Here is a 19,332-nt window from a genome sequence, read left to right on the forward strand (position 1 = left end):
GAGGGGCTTCTGTGTTCTCCATTTCCAAAAGCTTATTTTTTCTGGTGAAACCAAAAATGTTATTTATCTGATCAAGTATTTTTATCGACAATGAAACAAGGAGATATACAGTGCCTTCCCTTTATGGAGGGACTCTTAATGCTGGAATAGCCCAAACAGAAGCATCTATTTTCATTCTCCACTGGGTGTGATGTAGCCATACAATAGAGATCAGTTGAACCTGCTGGTATAACATAGATTATCAAAGCATAGAACTTGGCTTTTCAAACTTTTTTGAGATAACTATAGTTTTCCCATTTTGGTTATCAAATTCTTATTTAATTGATTCTGATTATCTTCTAACTTTAATTATAGAGAGATCTTTCTCATTTGGAAGATATTGAAGATAAGACATCATTGTTGATATCTTAAAGTCACAGTATCATTGATTGGCTTTGGAAAGCTCAATGTTGCTACACATATTGCATGATACAGACTATTTGTTGTAGTTCTCTTTCTCCTTTGTTGATGTCAACTTTTCAGTTGTTTCTTCTTACTAACATCTGAGTCTACTTCAGGGCCTACCAACCCACATTTGTAATTAACTTAGGGTTGTACAAAAATATATGTATATATATATATATATATATATTTTTAACTTTTATTTAATGAATATAAATTTCCAAAGTACAGCTTAAGGATTAGAATGGCTCCCCCCCCATAACTTCCCTCCCACCCACAACCCTCCCCTTTCCCGCTCCCTCTCCCCTTCCATTCACATCAAGATTCATTTTCAACTCTCTTTATATACAGAAGATCAGTTTAGTATTATTAAGTAAAGATTTCAAAGGGCTGATGAGTTATATGTAAAGTAAGAGCAGATAGGCTCTCAGTGAATAGATTTCTAAGATTTGAAGATCTGTGTAGTCCATGATTCTCTGGACATCTACTGAGTAATCTACATGTAAGATATAGCATGAAATTTTTGTTTTATTTTAAAATGAAGATTATTATTATTTCCTTCCTACAGAAGTAATACATTGTTCTTGCATAAAGCATGAAAGCTTGCCCACTAAATAGAAATATACTTATGTGGAAAAATGTTTATGGTAAACTAAAATAGTAATCAACATAATCCTGTTATATAAACAAACCCAAAATATTTGTATAAAGATATAGATAATTTTTTTTTATTTTAGACAGTGAGAGAGAGAGAGGGAGAGACAGGTCTTCCTTTCTGTTGGTTCACCCCCCAAATGGCTGCTTCCTCCTGGTCTCCCATGCGGGTGCACCCCGACAGAACCCGGTGCCCCAACCGGAAATAGAATCCAGCACCGCAGGCGGAGGATTAGCCAAGTGAGCCGCGGCGCTGACCAAGGTATAGATAATGTTTTTAAGCATACAAAGAACTAGCTCCTATAGAGAAAAGACAGGATTCCCAAGGTTAGGGAGGGTGTACAGCAGCTGGCAGTAAAGAATATATCCTTTTTATGTTTCTTCAGAACTTTCATGTTTTATAAGCAAGGAAATACTGCTTTTATAACTTTCACAATTTAGAAATCATAAACTACAGATATGCAAAAAGAATTGTACCTATCCTGCATGCCCAGTAACCCCCAGATTCCTAAAAGGGCACACAGGGATTATACTTTTTTATGTATGTTACTGACATATGGGGATAGATTTAGATATGTTAGATAAAAGTGAGACCTCCTTTCTTAAAAAACTGTATACAATTATATCTACAGCTTTCCATATCTATGAAGATACTTCTGCTTTATCTTTAGCAAATTTGCTTAGATACTCTTATGTTATAATTACATTTAAAAATAATATAATGGATAAATTAAGCAACTCTAGCCAACATAGATCTAATCTAAATAGGTTTTATTTAGACAATGTCAAAAAGTATATGTATTTTCCTTAACAGAGTTAGGCAACTGTTCTCAGGCTTTTACTTTGCATAAACTGCTTAGAGATAAGGGGCTAATTTACTTCATTTAAAAATATATCAAACACTTTATACCAAAGAAGATATATCTAGCAACTATCTGGTTATTTTGACGAATCTATCTCTCTATGATGTTGACTTTGATGGACATTTCAGGAGTGATTATTTAAAAATGAGTGTTAACTTATTTTTCAGACTTTCAAAAAGGATTATCAATATCCTGAATCACTAAATGTAATATCCAATATTGGATGTGCACTCTCCATTGCTGGTCTGGTTCTCACAATTATATTTCAGATTCTCACCAGGTAAGTGCAAAATAGGTGCTTTTCATAAGCAGAACCACTATCCTGATATAACTTACTCTGAACATATTCCTATCAAAACACACTTTGACTGAACTAGAAGATAGATTTAGTTCAACAACCTTATTTTATAGAGGGGGATACTCAGACTTGAAAGGGCTAAGGCCTATACACAAATAAATATATAATTATAAATTGTGGCACGTACCTTGAAGGAAAATTGCCAGGTATTGTGTTGACAAGTTTATCAGGTAAAATTACTGTGGTCCCAAAGATCATGCATACCTGGATGCCCTAGTGTTGAATTGAACCATGTCTACCTACCAATTTGTATTTGTAAAAGCAAGAAACACTGCAAAAAAACAAATTTTGGAAAATAATTTAAATATACCTATGTAAAGTTTTCAAATGGTGATGCTTTTTAATGCCTTTAAATTCTATAGTTCGAAAAAAATGTTTAAAATAATTTCCTGTAAACATATACCTCTCTCAAACTTGACCCCCCCATTCCAAGTCCAGTTTTGTATCTTACTTCTTACTCTTTTTTGTCACATGCTACGTTTTTAGCAATCAGTAATATCCTATCAGCATGTTCATTTATTAGGTTATTTGTTTACTGTCTACTTTCCCCATCAGAATGACTCTTATGGGGATAAAGATCTCTTTTGATTTTGTTGTTCCTGTTGGTTTTCCTTTGATTTCATAGATGTATCCATGGGGCTAAGTGCGTTACTTGCCCATAACAAATGATTCTCTGTGGAATAAATAATTTACTGAGAATTCCTACTTGGGCCTCTTCTCAAACTCAAGATTCTCAGGATAAATGCATATTTCCTCAGAATCATTTATCCTTACTAAATACCTTTACAACTACTTTCTCAGAAGTAGAGTTTTTCAAGAACCTACCATTAAGATTTTTCCTATTGTTTTACTTTTAAAAAATAGAAACCTCTTGAAAAGTTGAGGGACAACACTGAACACCCATATAGCCTTCACCTCAGTTCACCAATGATTAATATTTTGCTTTATTTTTTTCCTTTTTAATTGTAAAAGTAAGCTGTGTATATTATAAGGGTCATCTCTATCTAAATTCTTCAGGTATTCATCTCTTAACTACTCCTTTATAATGTAACATCATTTTCTCCATTCAGGAAATTTAACTGAAGATATTTAGCATTAATATAATATGATGAATATGATAACATTAATATAATGATATTCACTTGTACTGCATACTCAAATATTTCCATTTGCCCCTCAAATGACAATAATAGCTCCCATTTTCCAATTCATTTAGGTGTTTTACCTCCAATTTAGTCTCCTGTAGCCTGAAATAATTCATCTGTCATTTTTGTATATTTTGTCCTCTCATGACATTAAAACTTTCAAAGTTTCCTGGCCAGATACTTTGAAGAATGTTCCACAATTTATGATTTATCTGAAATTTTCCTCATAAGTAGATGCAGATTAAATATTTTTGATGGAAATGCTATGTGATTTAATCTTTCTCATGTGATCCAGTAAGAAGTGTGTGGTATCAGTTTCTCCCATTACTGGTTGGAAGTGTGATTTATTGTTTAAAGTTGTGTATGTCAGATTTCTATTTTGTCAAGGCTCATTTTTTCCCTATGTAAATATTAGGTAACCCATGGGATGGTACTTTGAGACTGTGATATCTTGTTTCCCAGTCATCTTTTATGCAATGATTTTGGTATCCATTGATGATACTTACTGGAAAATATTATTGCTCTAGTGTTTGAAAAACTCTGATTTTTCTAATCCATCATTCTACATTTGCTATGCTCTTCTATAAAACGTGTACTCCCCTGTGCCACCAGAGGGAGCTCCATCCTGATGTTTTTCTGTGTCCCAAGCAGTGTTTTCAGCACTTCCTCATTTCAGTGGGACTCATTTTTCACTTTCTTCACCCTGTTTGGGAACCAGACAGACTTTCTCCAAAGATCCAGGGTTGTTTTGTTTCCTCTTTTTCACTTTTCACACATTGAGTCTTTTGCTGTTCATTGGAAAGTCTTATATTGCGTGTCAAATACTGTGGGAGGAACTGAATAGAAAACTGCACAGCACTGATCAGTCGCATTTCTCATGGAATTTACATTCTGAGGGTTGGGCTGGGTAGAGAAAGACCTACAAACATGTATGCAAATGAGTACAACATTACAAATGCCTTGAAGGAAAATTACATGCCTTGTCATATAAGCTGGTTCTGCCATTACCAGAGTTGTAGTGACGAAGTCCCATATGGCTGAGTCGCTGTTGCTGCATAACTAGTCTCGTTGCCTCCTTAAATATCACTGCTTCAATTTGTCTTCAGATTTTTTTCTTTATTTATTAATGTGTTTCCTACCATATTTCTGCAATCATAGATACCACTAAAATTCATCAGGAAACAAACATAAAGTCAAAGTTTTCTTGACTTTCAAAGTCTTCAATTACATAGTTTTCTTTGTTCAATGGTAAACTATAAAAAAATGTAGGGCCAGGCTATTTGGAATTAGATCATTCTTCCTGCAAATTATACTTTATTGCTCAAATTTAAACAAAATTAAAAAGTAATCTTACTTTTAAATAAAAGGATTCTTTTCAGTTCTCTTTTTAAAGATTTATTTATTTTATTTGAAAGGTAGAGTTAGAGAGGGAGAGAGAAATTTGTTCACTGGTTCACTCCCCAAATGGCCACAGCAGCCAGGGCTAGGCCAGATAGAAGCCAGGAGCCAGGAGCTTTTTCCAGGTCTTTCCAATGGGTACTGGGGCCCAAGTAGTTGGGCCATCTTCCACTACTTTCCCAGGTGCATTAGCCAAGAGCAGGATTGGAAGTAGAACAGCTGGGAATCACACATATAAGCCTATAAGCCTGCTATGCTACAGTGCCAGCCTCTTGAGTTCTCTTTTCTGGTTGTAGTACTTAAGCCTTTCAGAAGACTTAAGTGTCAAAGGAATAGACTGGATTCTATTCAAATATAAGCTCTTTTTTTGTTCAGTATGGAAATCCAAAGATTGAGAGAGGTTATGTGGAACATCATAAAATTTTAAATGATATGTAATGGGCAAATATCCCATCAAATTCTGGGATATTAAGAATAAAGAGATACATGAGGATATTAGAGCTTTAAGCACAGTTATAAACTGCAGGGATAGTTATCCAAGAAATCTTGCAGTCCGAAAAATCAGGAAGGTTTTATGATTTTGTAACTTTGATGGCACAGTACTAAATGCTACGGTATACAGAGAACTGTAATATATCACTATATGGAAGCCAAAGATATACCTATCTTTGAACAATAGGAGAAAAAAACACATATACACTAAGGACAATATCATACTTTACTTATGAGATCAACTTTATGAAGGGAAAATTTGGGGGCCGGTGCCATGGCACACTAGGTTAATCCTCTGCCTGTGGCGCCGGCATCCCATATGGGCGCTGGTTCTAGTCCAGGCTGCTCCTCTTCCAGTCCAGCTCTCTGCTGTGGCGCCAGAAGGCAGTGGAAGATGGGCCCAAGTGCTTGTGCCCCTGCACCAGGAAGCAGCACCTGGCTCCAGGCTTCGGATGGGCATATTTCCAGCTGTTGCGGCCATTTGGGGAGTGAACTAATGGAAGGAAGACCTTTCTCTCTGTTTCTCTCTCTCACTGTCTGTAATTCTACCTTTCAAATAAATAAGAAGGGAAAATTTGCCTGCTCTACCAATTTGAAGATGTACATGGACATGTAGGAAAAAGAACATATACATGGGCCACACATGCATCACCCTGTACATACCACACACATGTACACGGCATGCCACGCATATACCACATCCCCTCACACCACAGTGTGTGGCACACACACCTGCCTTCTGATGATGACTGGTAAATGAGGTCACCCTACAGATAAAATCAGAGAAAAAGCTGATCCATTAGTACAAGGACATTAGGTAAAGATGAGGGGACCCAGGCCAGTGCTATGTATAGTGGTACAGTACCAGCATCCCATTTGGGTGCCGGTTTGAGTCCTGGCTGCTCACTTTGTATCTAGCTCCCTGCTAATGCACCTGGGAAAGCTGCGGAAGATGGTTTGAGTGTTTGGGCTATTGCACCCAAGTGGAAGACTCAGAAGAAGCTCCTGGCTCCTGGCTTTGGTCTGGCACAGCCCTGGCTGTTGTGGCCATTTGGGGAATGATCCAACAGATGGAAGACCTCTATCTCTCTCTGTAATTCTTTCAAATAAATTTTTAAAATAAGATTTTTTAAAAAAAGATGAGGAGACAAAGCAGTTTTAAAGAGCACTTGGTTCTGCATGCAGAATTTTCATCTTCAATAATGCAACAGCCCCCTGGGCATGTTCTACATTTCAAGGACTGCTCAGAACATGTTGACCATTTGAAAATTACTGATCATTTCCCAAAATATGGTTCATGGAACATTAGTCTGGGGGAGATTCTTGAGAGAAATAGAGTTCTGAAAAGTCTTGCAGGAAAGATGCCTGTGAAATTGTGTTGTGTATGGCATTCAACAAAATAGTAATCATTAGTCTACTCAGATGATAAAGAATAATAAAAAATAGCATCAGTAGCAAAAAGACCGTGATGGAATGAGAAGGCTGTGCCAAGATGGCACTGGTGAGCGAGCCTCAGTTACTCAGGAAATGACTTTGGAATCCACCTGGCAAAGGAACCTGCCTGGCAACAGGCAGTGATTTGTTAAGGCATAAACTGCCCCTTGACCAGATTGGCTACCTCGGCTATATAAGCTGCTGTACCAACTGAAATAAACGAGCCTGCAGGCTGCTCACCTCTGGCCCGCTTTCACCCAACTCCTGGTGTCTGTGTCGTGACTCCTCACCTCTTCCCCCACCGCACTCCTCCTCTCAGATAGAATCCACAGCAACATCAGGCCAAATGTAAAATATTTTTACCTAACTTGAAATGTTTGTGGAAGCTTCATTCATTAAATAAACATAATTTCAGTTAAATATCATATATTTTAATTTTAGACAAATTACATTATTTAAATTATTAAAAAATTATAGTTGGCCTTTTGTTTTAAAATTTATAAGTAAGTTTTAGAAATAAATTATATCTAAATATTCAAGAAATTTTTTCTTTATATTCAAACATGGGTTCATCTGCTAACTTATGGTATGTTTTTATTTTGGAATGTTAAAAAAATCTTTTTTAGGGGGTCGGTGCTGTGGCGTAGTGGGCTAAGCCTCTGCCTGTAGCACTGGCATTCCATATGGATGCCAGTTCTAGTCCCAGCTGCTCCTCTTCTTATCCAGCTCCTTGCTAATGGCTTGGGAAAGCAGTAGACGATGGCACAAGTTCTTGGGCCACTGCAACCAAGTGGGAAACCCAGAAGAATCTCCTGGCTCCTGGCTTTGGATTGGCCCAGCTCCGGCAGTTGCAGCCATTTGGGGAGTGAACCAGCAGATAGAAGACCTTCGTCTCTGTCTCTCCCTCTGTCTGTAACTATACCTTTCAAATAAATAGACAAAATCTTTTAAAAAATGTTTTTGGAGCCTTTTATACAGATAGCCTTTGTATGTGCTTGTAGAGTAGAACTTATCTATTACTGTATTAAAACAAAACAAAACAAAAAAACAACAAAAAAAAAACCCTACCCTACCCTAAAACTTAGTGGCTTAAAACAATAATTTAATGGCTGGTGTTGTGGCACTGCAGGTTACACCACTGCTTCTGATACTGGCATCCCATAGGAGTGCTGGTTCCAGTCCCAGCTGTGCCACTTCTCATCCAGCTCCCTGTTAATGTGCTTGGGAAAGCAGTGGAAGGAACCCTCGCCACCTACCTGTGTGACTAGATGGAGTTCCAGGCGCTTGGCTGTGGCTTGGCCCAGCTTTGGAAATTGCAGCTATCTGGGGAGTAAACCAGTAGATGGAAGAACTCTCTCTCTCTCTCTCTCTCACTGTCTCTCCTCTCCCCACCTCACCCATCTCTCCCTCTCTCTCTGTAATTTTGCCTTTCAAATAAATAAATACCTTTTTTAAAAAAAAGTAGAAGGACAACTCACGAAGTGGAAGAAAACTTTTTTTTTGAAAAAACAATGACTTTTTATCTTTAATGATTCTGTGGCTTGACTAAGCTCAGTGTATGACTCTTGGTCTTGCTGGGGTCTCTTGTGAGACTGCAATCAGATGGTGGCCGGCTCCCAGGTCATCTGGAGGCTCACTCAGGATGCTGGGATGGCTGGACGTTTCTCTCTCCCCATTTGTCTAGCAGCATTTCCATGGGATTTCTGCGATGTTCAGAAATTCCAGAAGCTCCAAGGGGAAGTCATGTGTGTGTGTGTAGGGGTGGGGGGATGTTAAGACTTTTACAGGCCTCAGGCACTTTTGCCCTTTGGGGATACTTCCTCCATAAAAAAATTAAAAATTGTGTTTTACAACTGCATTGCTATAAAGATAATACACTAATATTCTTTGACCTAAAAGTATATTTATTTATTTAGTCTTTTAGAATTAAAAGAAGTTAAAACATTGTATTGGCCCTGAAAAAAACAGGGGCCCTAAGTACTGCTATGTTTAATAGATGAGCTGATCCTGGTTGCCAGGCTTTCTGTTGCGTTCTATTAGTTAAATCATGGTATAGGCCATGCATGAGATGGAGCCACGCAGGGCATAAATACTAGTATTTAGAGTTGAATATTAGTATTTAGAGCTCACTGCAGTCATCTTTGTAGATTCACTGTTACTTTTGATCAGGATACAGTTTTAAGAAAGGACACTTCAACTACTTTACCTCACTAATTTGTAGAAAGGAGATGAGGGGAAAATATTTTCCTGGTATAAGTGGGGAGGTGGGTTTACCAGCTGGCCCACTGGGCTATAAGCTGCCTTTACGTTGGATAATACTATTCCTTGTTCCCTCACAACTTCATTAGGGTTTATTTTTTCAGTTGTTTTGTTTTCATTTAACTATTTAGATTTATTTATTTTTAGGAAAGTCAGAAAAACCTCAATAACTTGGGTGTTGGTCAGTCTGTGTACATCAATGCTGATTTTCAACCTCCTCTTTGTGTTTGGAATTGAAAACTCCAATAAGAACTTGCAGACAAGTGACAGTGGCACCGTTAATATTGACTTTGATAATAACGAAATACCCGCAACAGACACTATTGGCATCCCAAATCCCACATGTACGGCGATTGCTATCTTACTGCATTACTTCCTCTTGGTGACATTTGCCTGGAATGGACTCAGTGCTACACAGCTCTATTTCCTCCTAATTAGGACCATGAAGCCCCTTCCTCGACATTTCATTTTGTTCATTTCATTAATTGGATGGGGTAAGTATTTGCATCTTTACTTAGGAATTTAATTTTGTTGAAATAATTTAAACAAACATCTAATGAAAGCCTAAAAGTACAAGGCCATGCACGAGGGAAGATAGACACTATGGCAATAACTAAGAATGCTTTATGTCTAGTAACTTAAATTTCAGCGAAAGATGAACTGGTGATCAAGGAAGATATACTACATACAGGGCAGCTAACTTAAATCTTTTTTCCATCTAGTTTTATTTGAGATTTAAGCAACAAGTATTAACTTCCCACATACTTTAAAGAAATGTTACAAGACAGACTATCCAGGCCAGCGCTGTGATGTAGCAGATAAAGCTGCCACTTACAGTGCCGGCATCCTATATGGACGCTGGTTGGAGTCCCGGCAGCTCCACTTCCGATGCAGCTCTCAGCTATGGCCTGGGAAAGCAGAAAGAAGATGGCCCAAGTCCTTGGACCCCTGCACCTGCATTGGAGACCCAGAAGAAGCTCCTGGCTCCTCGCTTCGGATCGGCCGAGCTCCGGCCATAGTGACCATTTAAATAAAGAGTTAAGCAGTGGATGGAAGATCTCTCTCTTTGCTTCTGCCTCTGCCTCTGCCTCTTGGTAACACTGCTTTCCAAATGAATCAATAAATCTTAAAAACAAGACTATCAGAATAACTCTTCAAGAAAAATTATTTCAAAAATGTATTGTGTTCCAGCAAAGGAAGAATTATATGAGTAATAAATTTATTTAAGTGAAAGAACTAAGCCATATAAAAATAAAAGGTTTCTTTGGGAAAAAAATGGAAATTGTGGTAAGAGTTACACAGAAATCAGAAAATATGTGCAGCAAACAATAAAAGGAAAAGGAAAACATTTAGAAGAAAAATTACATCTACTTTGACCTATGTCTGTAGGATCATGTAGTATATCATCCATGGTGGAAAGAACAATGCCTCCTGAAAAGGGTCAGGTGCATAATTCATTAATGATCTTTTGTAATTAATCCTATATCCTATTCTTGGATAGATTATTGACTCTGTGCCTCTCTTTTATCACACAGGTGTCCCGGCCATAGTAGTGGCCATAACTGTGGGAATTATCTATTCTCAGAATAGGAAAGACTCACAATGGGAGTTAGACTACCGGCAAGAGGAAATGTGAGTTTATATTTTTGAAAATATCAATTTCTTTGAGATAACAATATAACTATTCAGTGATGTTGATTCCAAATGTCATAATGCATCTCACTTTTGATTGTCACTTTTAGAGGTGGGCATTACAAAGTCTCAAAGAACATATCATTTTTAATGTGGTGACATGGAAATTTCCTAGATAAGTCATTTGTAAAGCAAATAATCAACTAAATTTCTAAATATGAACTTTATTTTCTTAAATTGTCTTCTTTCATTGTCTGAAATATCTGAAGACACAATAGGTGTGATCCCTAATGACTCATTTTGTATAATCCTTAATTTTCTCATTTAAAAAGAAGGAATGTCAATAACAGTAAAACCTATTCTGGGATTACTATAAGAAGTCCAGCAAGAATGAAAACATTTAATAATTTGAAAAGCACTATGCATTTCTCACTTCTATACACCGATTCTACATTGATGGGATTATAATGAAAACTTACCACACAAACTAAAGTGGTCCTATGACTCCATTGTAAATAAATAATCATCAATAACAAAAGTATTTGGATGGTGTGTGCTTTTGATGTGGGAGGAAGAGAAGAAAACGACTGAACTGGTGCTCAACCCTTTACATGTTTTTCTGCTGCCAATCAGCAACTGCTCCTTAAGTTAGACTACCTTCTCATTTTATAAATCCAACCATTCTTATCCCCAGATTCTACCTTAAGTCCCAAACTAACCCAGATGAAAACCAAACACTTGGAAGTGTTCAATAACCTCCAAAGGTAGGCTATAGCGTCAGAGGACTTACCACTCCCACAACTGACCATGCCTAGCTGTAGGCCATGTGGCTGATGGCCTAGCTGGGTTTCACACTCCTAGACACTACTTTCTCTCCCATAAGGGCACCTGTTCCAGTTCTGGCTACTCTACTTCCAATCCAGCTCCCTGCTAATGCCACCGGGAAAGCAGTAGAAGATGGCCCGAGAGCTTGGGCTCCATATCCATGTGGGAGACCCAGATGCTGTTCCTGGCTCCTGGCTTAGGCTTGGTCCAGCCCCAGCCATTGCTATAACTCTCTCTGTAACTACCTTTTAAGTAATTAAATAAATCCTTTTTTCCCCTAAAAAGAGACTGAGAAGTAGTTCTCCCCAGGATTCCATTAAATTCCTAGACAAGTGCCCTCCTGTTTCTTCTGTGTGTGGGTTGCAAGGCAGCTGGAGGCAGGACGTTTATCCTCCAGTTACAGGTGAAAAGAAGAAAGACTGAAGATAAATTTTATTTATTCTTACCACTTTATTTATGAACCTCTTCTGTTGAAAGCAGGCATGCCTTTTTGGTTTTTAAATTCATTACAGAGATGAAGACCTTCTCAGTTTCCTCCTACGTCATTCAGATTGGAAATATGATTTTGATCATTCAAATGATAACATTCCAATGCAAAAAACAATTTAGAAGTCCTTTGGCATGTATAATAATGGTGTTTTACCTCTGGGGAAAGAAAACAAACAATAATCAAACAGCAGGGCTTCTCGCATGATTTTATTAATACCTGGCCGCCTACCTGATGCCCCCGCTGGGCTAGCAGCTCCTTTTCTTCCCTCCTACACCTGCTCATCTCATTGTCTTTCCCATCTCAGTTAATGCTAATTCCATCCTGCCAGGTGCTCAGGCCTAAGGTTTTGGAGTCACCTTTCATATTCCTACATCCTACATCCAGCCCATCAATAAATCTGTTTGTTTTTAAATATATCCAGAATTAGACTATTTCTTAATATTCCCTCCTTTGGGCCAAAGCCATGTGGATTCATGCAGTAGATTCTTAGCCTGGTGTCCTACTTTTGCTCACACCCTTCTTGCCTCACTGCACCTGGAATAATAGTTTTAAAACGAAAGACAAGATCATGTCGTGTCTCTTTACCTTTCCCAGAGTGCAAACAATCATCTACAAAATCCCTACGTAATTTACATTTTTCTAGAAATCCCATCTAATCACTCTGGCTCAGCCATATCCTCCTGTTTGTTGTTTCTTAAGCTCTCACTTCAAGGTCTTTGAAATTGCTATGTAGCTTTTTCCTGGAACACCCTTCTCTCATCTATGATAGGTCTTTGGTAAATGTCACTTTTTTTCATGAGACTTTCCCTGACTACTCTATTTTTAAAAAAATACCCCCTCCTACACTCAGACACATATACATTTATACAGTAATTTCTACTCTTACTACCTGTTTTATATTTTTTCTCCACAGTATTTTGTCATCATCTAATATACTTTATTACTTACTTTACTTATTTGTTTATTTAATCTATGTCTAGATAGAAGAATGTAAATCTACTACAGAAAGGATTTTTGCTTGGTTCACTGCTTATATTGTGTTTGAAATAGTGTCTGGCACATAGCATATACTCTGTAAACACAAAATGAATGAATTGACTCAACAATGCCAGAAAGTATTTGTTATTTTTCTCACCTCAGATGAGGAAAAAAATACTACTACAACTATCACCACTAAAAAAACTCAAAATAGATGCAGTGAGCTTAAATAACTTTCTCAAACTCTTTTAAAATATTACTGTTTGTAAAATGTCTACAAATAAGAGACTGCTTACATAAATTCTGATATGGTAACATAATGGAATCATATACAGTTGTATAAAATAGTGAGGATTTTTTATTCTTTTATTGAATGATCTTTGAGGTATTCAGTTAAGTGAGCTATATATGAATGTGCCAAATGTTATTTGCTTACAAATCAAGGAAAAATATCCATTTGCTGGTGTATGCCTAGCCTTAATCTGAAAGGATACAGAAAAAATACTGATTGAAACTGAGTGGCTGGAGAAAATGTAGAAAAAATTCTTGTCTCTTTATGATCATTTCTATACTTGATATTTTTAAAATTTTTTTGACAGGCAGAGTAAGTGAGAGAGAGAGAGACAGAGAGAAAGGTCTTCCTTCCATTGGTTCACCCCTCAAAAGGCCGCTATGGCTGCGCGCTGCACCGATCCGAAGCCAGGAGCCAGGTGCTTCCTCCTGGTCTCCCATGTGGGTGCAGGGCCCAAGGACCTGGGCCATCCTCCACTGCACTCCCTGGCCACAGCAGAGAGCTGGACTGGAAGAGGAGCAACCGGGACAGAATCCGCTGCCCCAACTGGGACTAGGACCTGGGGTGCCAGCGCCGCAGGTGGAGGATTAGCTTAGTGAGCTGTGGCGCCGGCCCTATACTTGATATTTTTAAAATTTTATTTAAGTTATACCAGTTTCATGTATTTCATAATACAGATTTAGGAATATAGTGATATTTACCACCCACCCCTCCCTCCCTCCCACCCATACACCAAACCTTTCTTCCTCCTCCCTCTCCCATTCCCATTCTTAATTTTACAAAGATCTACTTTCAGTTTATTTAATGATCATAAAATTAACCTATGCTAAGTATAAGAGTTCAACAAATAGTATGAAGAAAAAAAACTGTTCCTCAACAAAAGAGATAAGGGCTGTAAAGAATCATCCAGTCTCAAAATGTCCATTTCACTCTAATACATTATATTTTAGGTACTCTATTAGTTACCTTGGATCAAGGAAAACATATGGTATCTGTCTCTTTGGAGCTGGCTTATTTCACTAAGTATAATGGTTTCCAGTTGTTTCCATTTTGTTGTGAAAGACAGGATTTCATATTTTTTATAACTGAGTAGTACTTTATAATGTATGTATATCATAATTTCTTTATACAGTCAACAGTTGATAGACATCTGGGTTGATTATATATCCTAGCTATTGTGAATTGTGCTGCAATGAACAGATAACTCTTTCATATACTGATTTCTTTTAGTTTGAGTAAATTCTCAGGGGTGGGATGGCTGGGTCATATGGTAGGTCTATATTCAGATTTCTGAGGTATCTTCATACTGTCTTCCACAGTGGCTGCACTAATTTACATTCCCACTAACAGTGGATTAGTGTACCTTTCCCCTCACATTCTCACCAGCATTTGTTGTTTGTTGATTTCTGTATGTATGACAGCCATTCTAATTGAAGTGAGTTGAAATCTCATTGTGGTTTTGTTTTGCATATCCCTGATGGCTAATGATCCTGAGCATTTTTCAAGTATCTATTGGCCATTTGGATTTCCTCTCTTGAAAAATGCCTGTTCAAGTCCTTTGCCCATTTCTTTTATTTATTTATTTGAGAGGTAGAGTTACAGACAGTGAGAGGGAGAGACAGAGAGAAAGGTCTTGCTTCCATTTGTTCACTCCCCAAATGACCATAACACAGGAGCTGTGTCGATCCAAAGCCAGGAGCCAGGAGCTTCTTCCGGGTCTCCCATGCGGGTGCAGGGGCCCAAGGACTTGGGCCATGTTCTATTGCTTTCCAAAGCCATAGCAGAGAGCTGGACTGGAAGAGGAGCAGCTGGGACTAGAACTGGTGCCCATATCGGATGCTGGTGCCACAGGTGGAAGATTAACCTACTGCGCCACAGCGCTGGCCCCCTTTACCCATTTCTTAACTGGATTGCTTGTTGAATTTCTTGTTCTCTTTATAGATTCTGGATGCTAACCCTTTATCAGTTGCATAGTTTGCAAATATGTTCTCCTATCTGTCAGTTGTCTCTTCATTTTGCTGAGTGTTTATTTTGCAGTGCAGACGCATCTCAGCTTGATGTAATCCCATTTCCCATTTGTCAATTTTGGCTTTGATTGCCTGTGCTTCTGGGTCTTTTCCAAAATGTCTTTGCCTATGCCAATGTCTTGCAGAGTTTTCCAAATGTTCTGTAGTAATTTGATGGCATCAGGTCATAGATTTAGGTTCTGGATCCACGTTGAGTGAATTTTTGTGTAAGGTGTAAGGTAGGGGTCTAGTTTTATACTTCTGCATGTGGAAGTCCAGCTTTCCCAACACCATGTGTTGAAGAGACTGTCCTTGCTCTAGGGATTGATATTAGCTCCTTTGTCAATGTTGTGCATGTATAGATTGATTTCTGAAGTTTCTATACTGTTCTATTGGTCTACACATCTGTTTTTGTACTAGCACCAGGCTCTTTTGATTAAAACTGCCCTATACTATGTCTTAAAATCTGGTATTGTGATGCCTCCAGCTTTGTTTTTGTTGTGGTAAGATTGCTTTTGCTATTCAGAGTCTCTTGTGTTTCCATATGAATTTTAGCATTATTTTTTCCAGCTCTGAGAAGATTGTCATTGATATTTTGATTGGTATTGCATTAAATCTGTAAATTGTTTTCTGTAGCATGGACATTTGATGATATTGATTCTTATAGTCCATGAAAACGGAAGATTTTTTCCCATTTTTTAATGTCTTCTTGTATTTCTTTAATGTTTTGTAATTTTTATCATAGAGTTCTCTGACCTTGGTTATATTTATACCAAGGTATTTAATTCTTTTTGTAGTTATTTTGAATGAGATTAATCTTTTATTTTCAGAGCTATCTATGGGGCTGGCACTGTGGTGTAGTGGGTAAGGCCTCTGCCTGCAGTGCTGGTATCCCATGTGGGCGCCGGTTCAAGACCCGGCTGCTCCAGTTACAATCCAGCTCTCTACTATGGCCTGGGAAAGCAGTAGAAGATGGCCCAAGTCCTTGGGCCCCTGCACCCATGTGGGAAGACCCAGAGGAAGCTCTGGGTTGGGTTCCTGGCTTCAGATCGGCGCAGCTCCAGCCATTGTAGCCATCTGGCGAGTGAACCAGCAGATGGAAGACCTATCTCTCTCTCTCTCTTTCTCTCTCTCTCTGCCTCTCCTCTCTCTGTGTAACTGTGACTTTCAAGTAAAATAAATAAATCTTTTTTAAAAAAGAGCTTTTTATTTATTTGAAAGGCAGAGTTAGAGAGAGGCAGAGGCAGAGAGAGAGAGAAGTCTTCCATCCGCAGGTTCACCCCCCAAATGGCTGAAATGGCTAGAGTTGGACTGATCTGAAGCCAGGAGCCAGGAGCTTCCTCCAGGTCTCCCATGCAGATGCAGGAGCCCAAGAACTTTGGCCGTCCTCTACTGCCTTCCTAGGCCATAACAGAGAGCTGGATCAAAAGTAGGGCAGCCAGGATACGAACTGGTGCCCATATGGGATGCCGGCACTGCAGGTGGCGGCTTTGCCTGCTATACCACAGCTGGTCCTGGGATTGATCTTCAAAGTTCTTACCCTACATTTGATATTTTGAACCAAGTAGATATGCTACATATTGAAAAATAACATATAAACAATAACTTGCCTGAAATCAGACACCTTGTAAATGACATGATGTTACACCTAAATTCAGGACTGTTTAAAACAAAAGCCCATTTTCTTCCCATTAATTTTAGAATTTTAGCAGGACCAACCCATTTTGATTTTCTACATAATTGAATTCTTACAAGTCATCTCAAATGAAAAAAGATAGTGATTTTTAGCAGGACATTTAAGTGAATGTCAGTAATGTTAATAGTACAGAGAAACTGTTTGCATACCTTTCTTGGTCTGTTGAAATAATTTCTCTCTTCTCCAACAGCTGCTGGCTGGCAATTCCAGAAAGCAATGATTTTATAAAAAGTCCATTTCTGTGGTCATTCATCATACCCATAACCTTTATTCTCATTGGCAATGTTGTTATATTAATTATAATCACAGTCAAAGTGCTGTGGAAGAATAACCAGAATCTGACAAGGTAAGATTCCTAATGAATGGGAAGCTGCCAAGCAAGGCTCATCTAGCACATAGTACAATACCATGATACAACAATAATTCCTGGAAGGGTTTTCAAATGCTTAGATAATGGTAGGGGCATGTGGTTGTTGAGAGATTGTTCTATTAATCTTTTTTTTTTTTTTTAAGATTTCAACAGACTGCACCCACACAGACACACAGAGTACTGTTTGAGTAGTAGTTATACGGTTAATTTGCATACTACAACACATTAAGGGCAGAGATCCTACATGGGGAGCAAGTGCACAGTGACTCCTGTTGTTGATTTAACAATTGACACTCTTATTTATGACGTCAGTAATCACCCGAGGCTCTTGTCATGAGCTGCCAAGGCTATGGAAGCCTCTTGAGTTCACCAACTCTGACCTTATTTAGACAAGGCCATAGTCAAAGTGGAAGTTCTCACCTTCCTTCAGAGAAAGGCACCTCCTTCTTTGATGGCCCGTTCTTTCTGCTGGGATCTCACTCAAAGAGATCTTTCATTTAGATTTTTTTTTTTGCCACAGTATCTTGGCTTTCCATGCCTGAGAAACTCTCATGGGCTTTTTAGCCAGATCTGATTTAGCTCTGTGAGACTATGCTTATTTCTAGTAGATTTTCTATAAATGCATCTGTGACCTAAGAGTAAGTTCACAGATGGATCCACTCAACTTGAACAGATGAGTAAAAACCACCATCTTTCATGGGATTATAATCTTGGGAATCTAATCAAAGGTTTTCTATATGAGTAATAGTTCAATTAAGGGTAAATATGAGGAAGATATTTTCACTGATAAACATTAATATCTACATTTTAGTTGCAATGCAGGAAAAACTTGATGAATACCTCTAAGTGTAATGGTGAAGGAGGTTATATTTCCTTTATATAAAACTGTTCATTTTATTATTTTCAAAAAAGTTATTTACCTGAAAGAGTTACAGAGATAGAGGAAGAGATGAGAGAGAGAGAGAGAGAGTCAGAGAGAAAGAGAGAGAGAGAGAGAGAGAGAGAGAGAGAGAGAATATCCTCCACTTGCTAATTCACTCCTCAGATGGCCCAGAATGGCCAGAGTTGGGCCATGCTGAGGCCAGGAGCTTCATCAAGGTCTCCACATGGGTGGAATGGGCCCAAGTACTTGGGCCATCTCTTGTTGCTTTTCCCAGGCCATTAGCAGGGAGCTGGATTGGAAGTGCAGCACCACCCGGGATATGAACTGGCATCCATATGAAATGCCATAATGCTGCTGCCCCAAAATGATACCTTTGTAAATCACAGACACCAAAATTATAGTTCCAAATGTTGACTGATAGTCTGTGGTTCTTCAGTTGGCCAAGTTATGATGAAAAGTATGGTATAATTTAGTTGCCTAAAAATTATCTTCCATTTATCAGTTAGCTATGTAACAAAGCCCCTCAAAACTTAGTGGCTTAAATGACAAACATTTACTATTTGTCATTAGTTTAAGTGTTAGATGGGTAGGTGTTTGGTCTTGGGTGGCTTGAATAGCAATGGATAGTATACCAAGCCTCACTTATATACCTGGCAGTTGGTGACTGGTTGATAGTGGTTGGCAGCTGTTTGGGCAGGGAGCTGCTGGGAAAACTCACCTCTGCTCCATATAGTCTCTTATCTTCCATTAGGCTGGGAGAGGCTTCTAAATATAGTGGTCTTGGGGTTCCAAACAGTGGTGAGAGATTCTAATAAGCAAATGCTTTCAATTCTTGCTTGCAACATTTGTTAATGTCACACTGATCAAAGCAAGTCATGAGGCCAAGCTCAGATTCCAGGGATATAGACTTAATTATGAGAGGGAAGAAGATCACCCCACATCTAAATAATCTTTTTTTCCTGTATCCATCCAAGGCATAGGAAGGTACCAGATGATCCATAAAGGAATTTCCTGCTGATTTATCCTATAGTAATACTCACTAAATAAAATTCCATTCCAATGAATAAGTTGATTATTAATGAAGTTTGCCTGCAGTAGAAGTAATTAAGGAACACT

The 19,332-nt window shown here is 38.3% G+C and overlaps 1 protein-coding gene across 1 annotated transcript in view; it reads left to right on the forward strand.

Moving 5' to 3' along the window:
* ADGRG7 (adhesion G protein-coupled receptor G7) overlaps positions 1–19,332 on the forward strand; it is an 87,695-nt gene that overhangs the window by 60,148 nt on the left and 8,215 nt on the right. The window contains exons 11-14 of the mRNA XM_062176351.1: positions 2,126–2,238; positions 9,192–9,538; positions 10,580–10,676; positions 17,154–17,309. Of these exons, the coding sequence (XP_062032335.1) occupies positions 2,126–2,238; positions 9,192–9,538; positions 10,580–10,676; positions 17,154–17,309 (713 nt within the window). The remainder of the gene's footprint in view (positions 1–2,125; positions 2,239–9,191; positions 9,539–10,579; positions 10,677–17,153; positions 17,310–19,332) is intronic.

The sequence above is a fragment of the Lepus europaeus genome, chromosome 2 (assembly GCF_033115175.1).
Source record: "Lepus europaeus isolate LE1 chromosome 2, mLepTim1.pri, whole genome shotgun sequence".
NCBI lineage: Eukaryota > Metazoa > Chordata > Mammalia > Lagomorpha > Leporidae > Lepus > Lepus europaeus.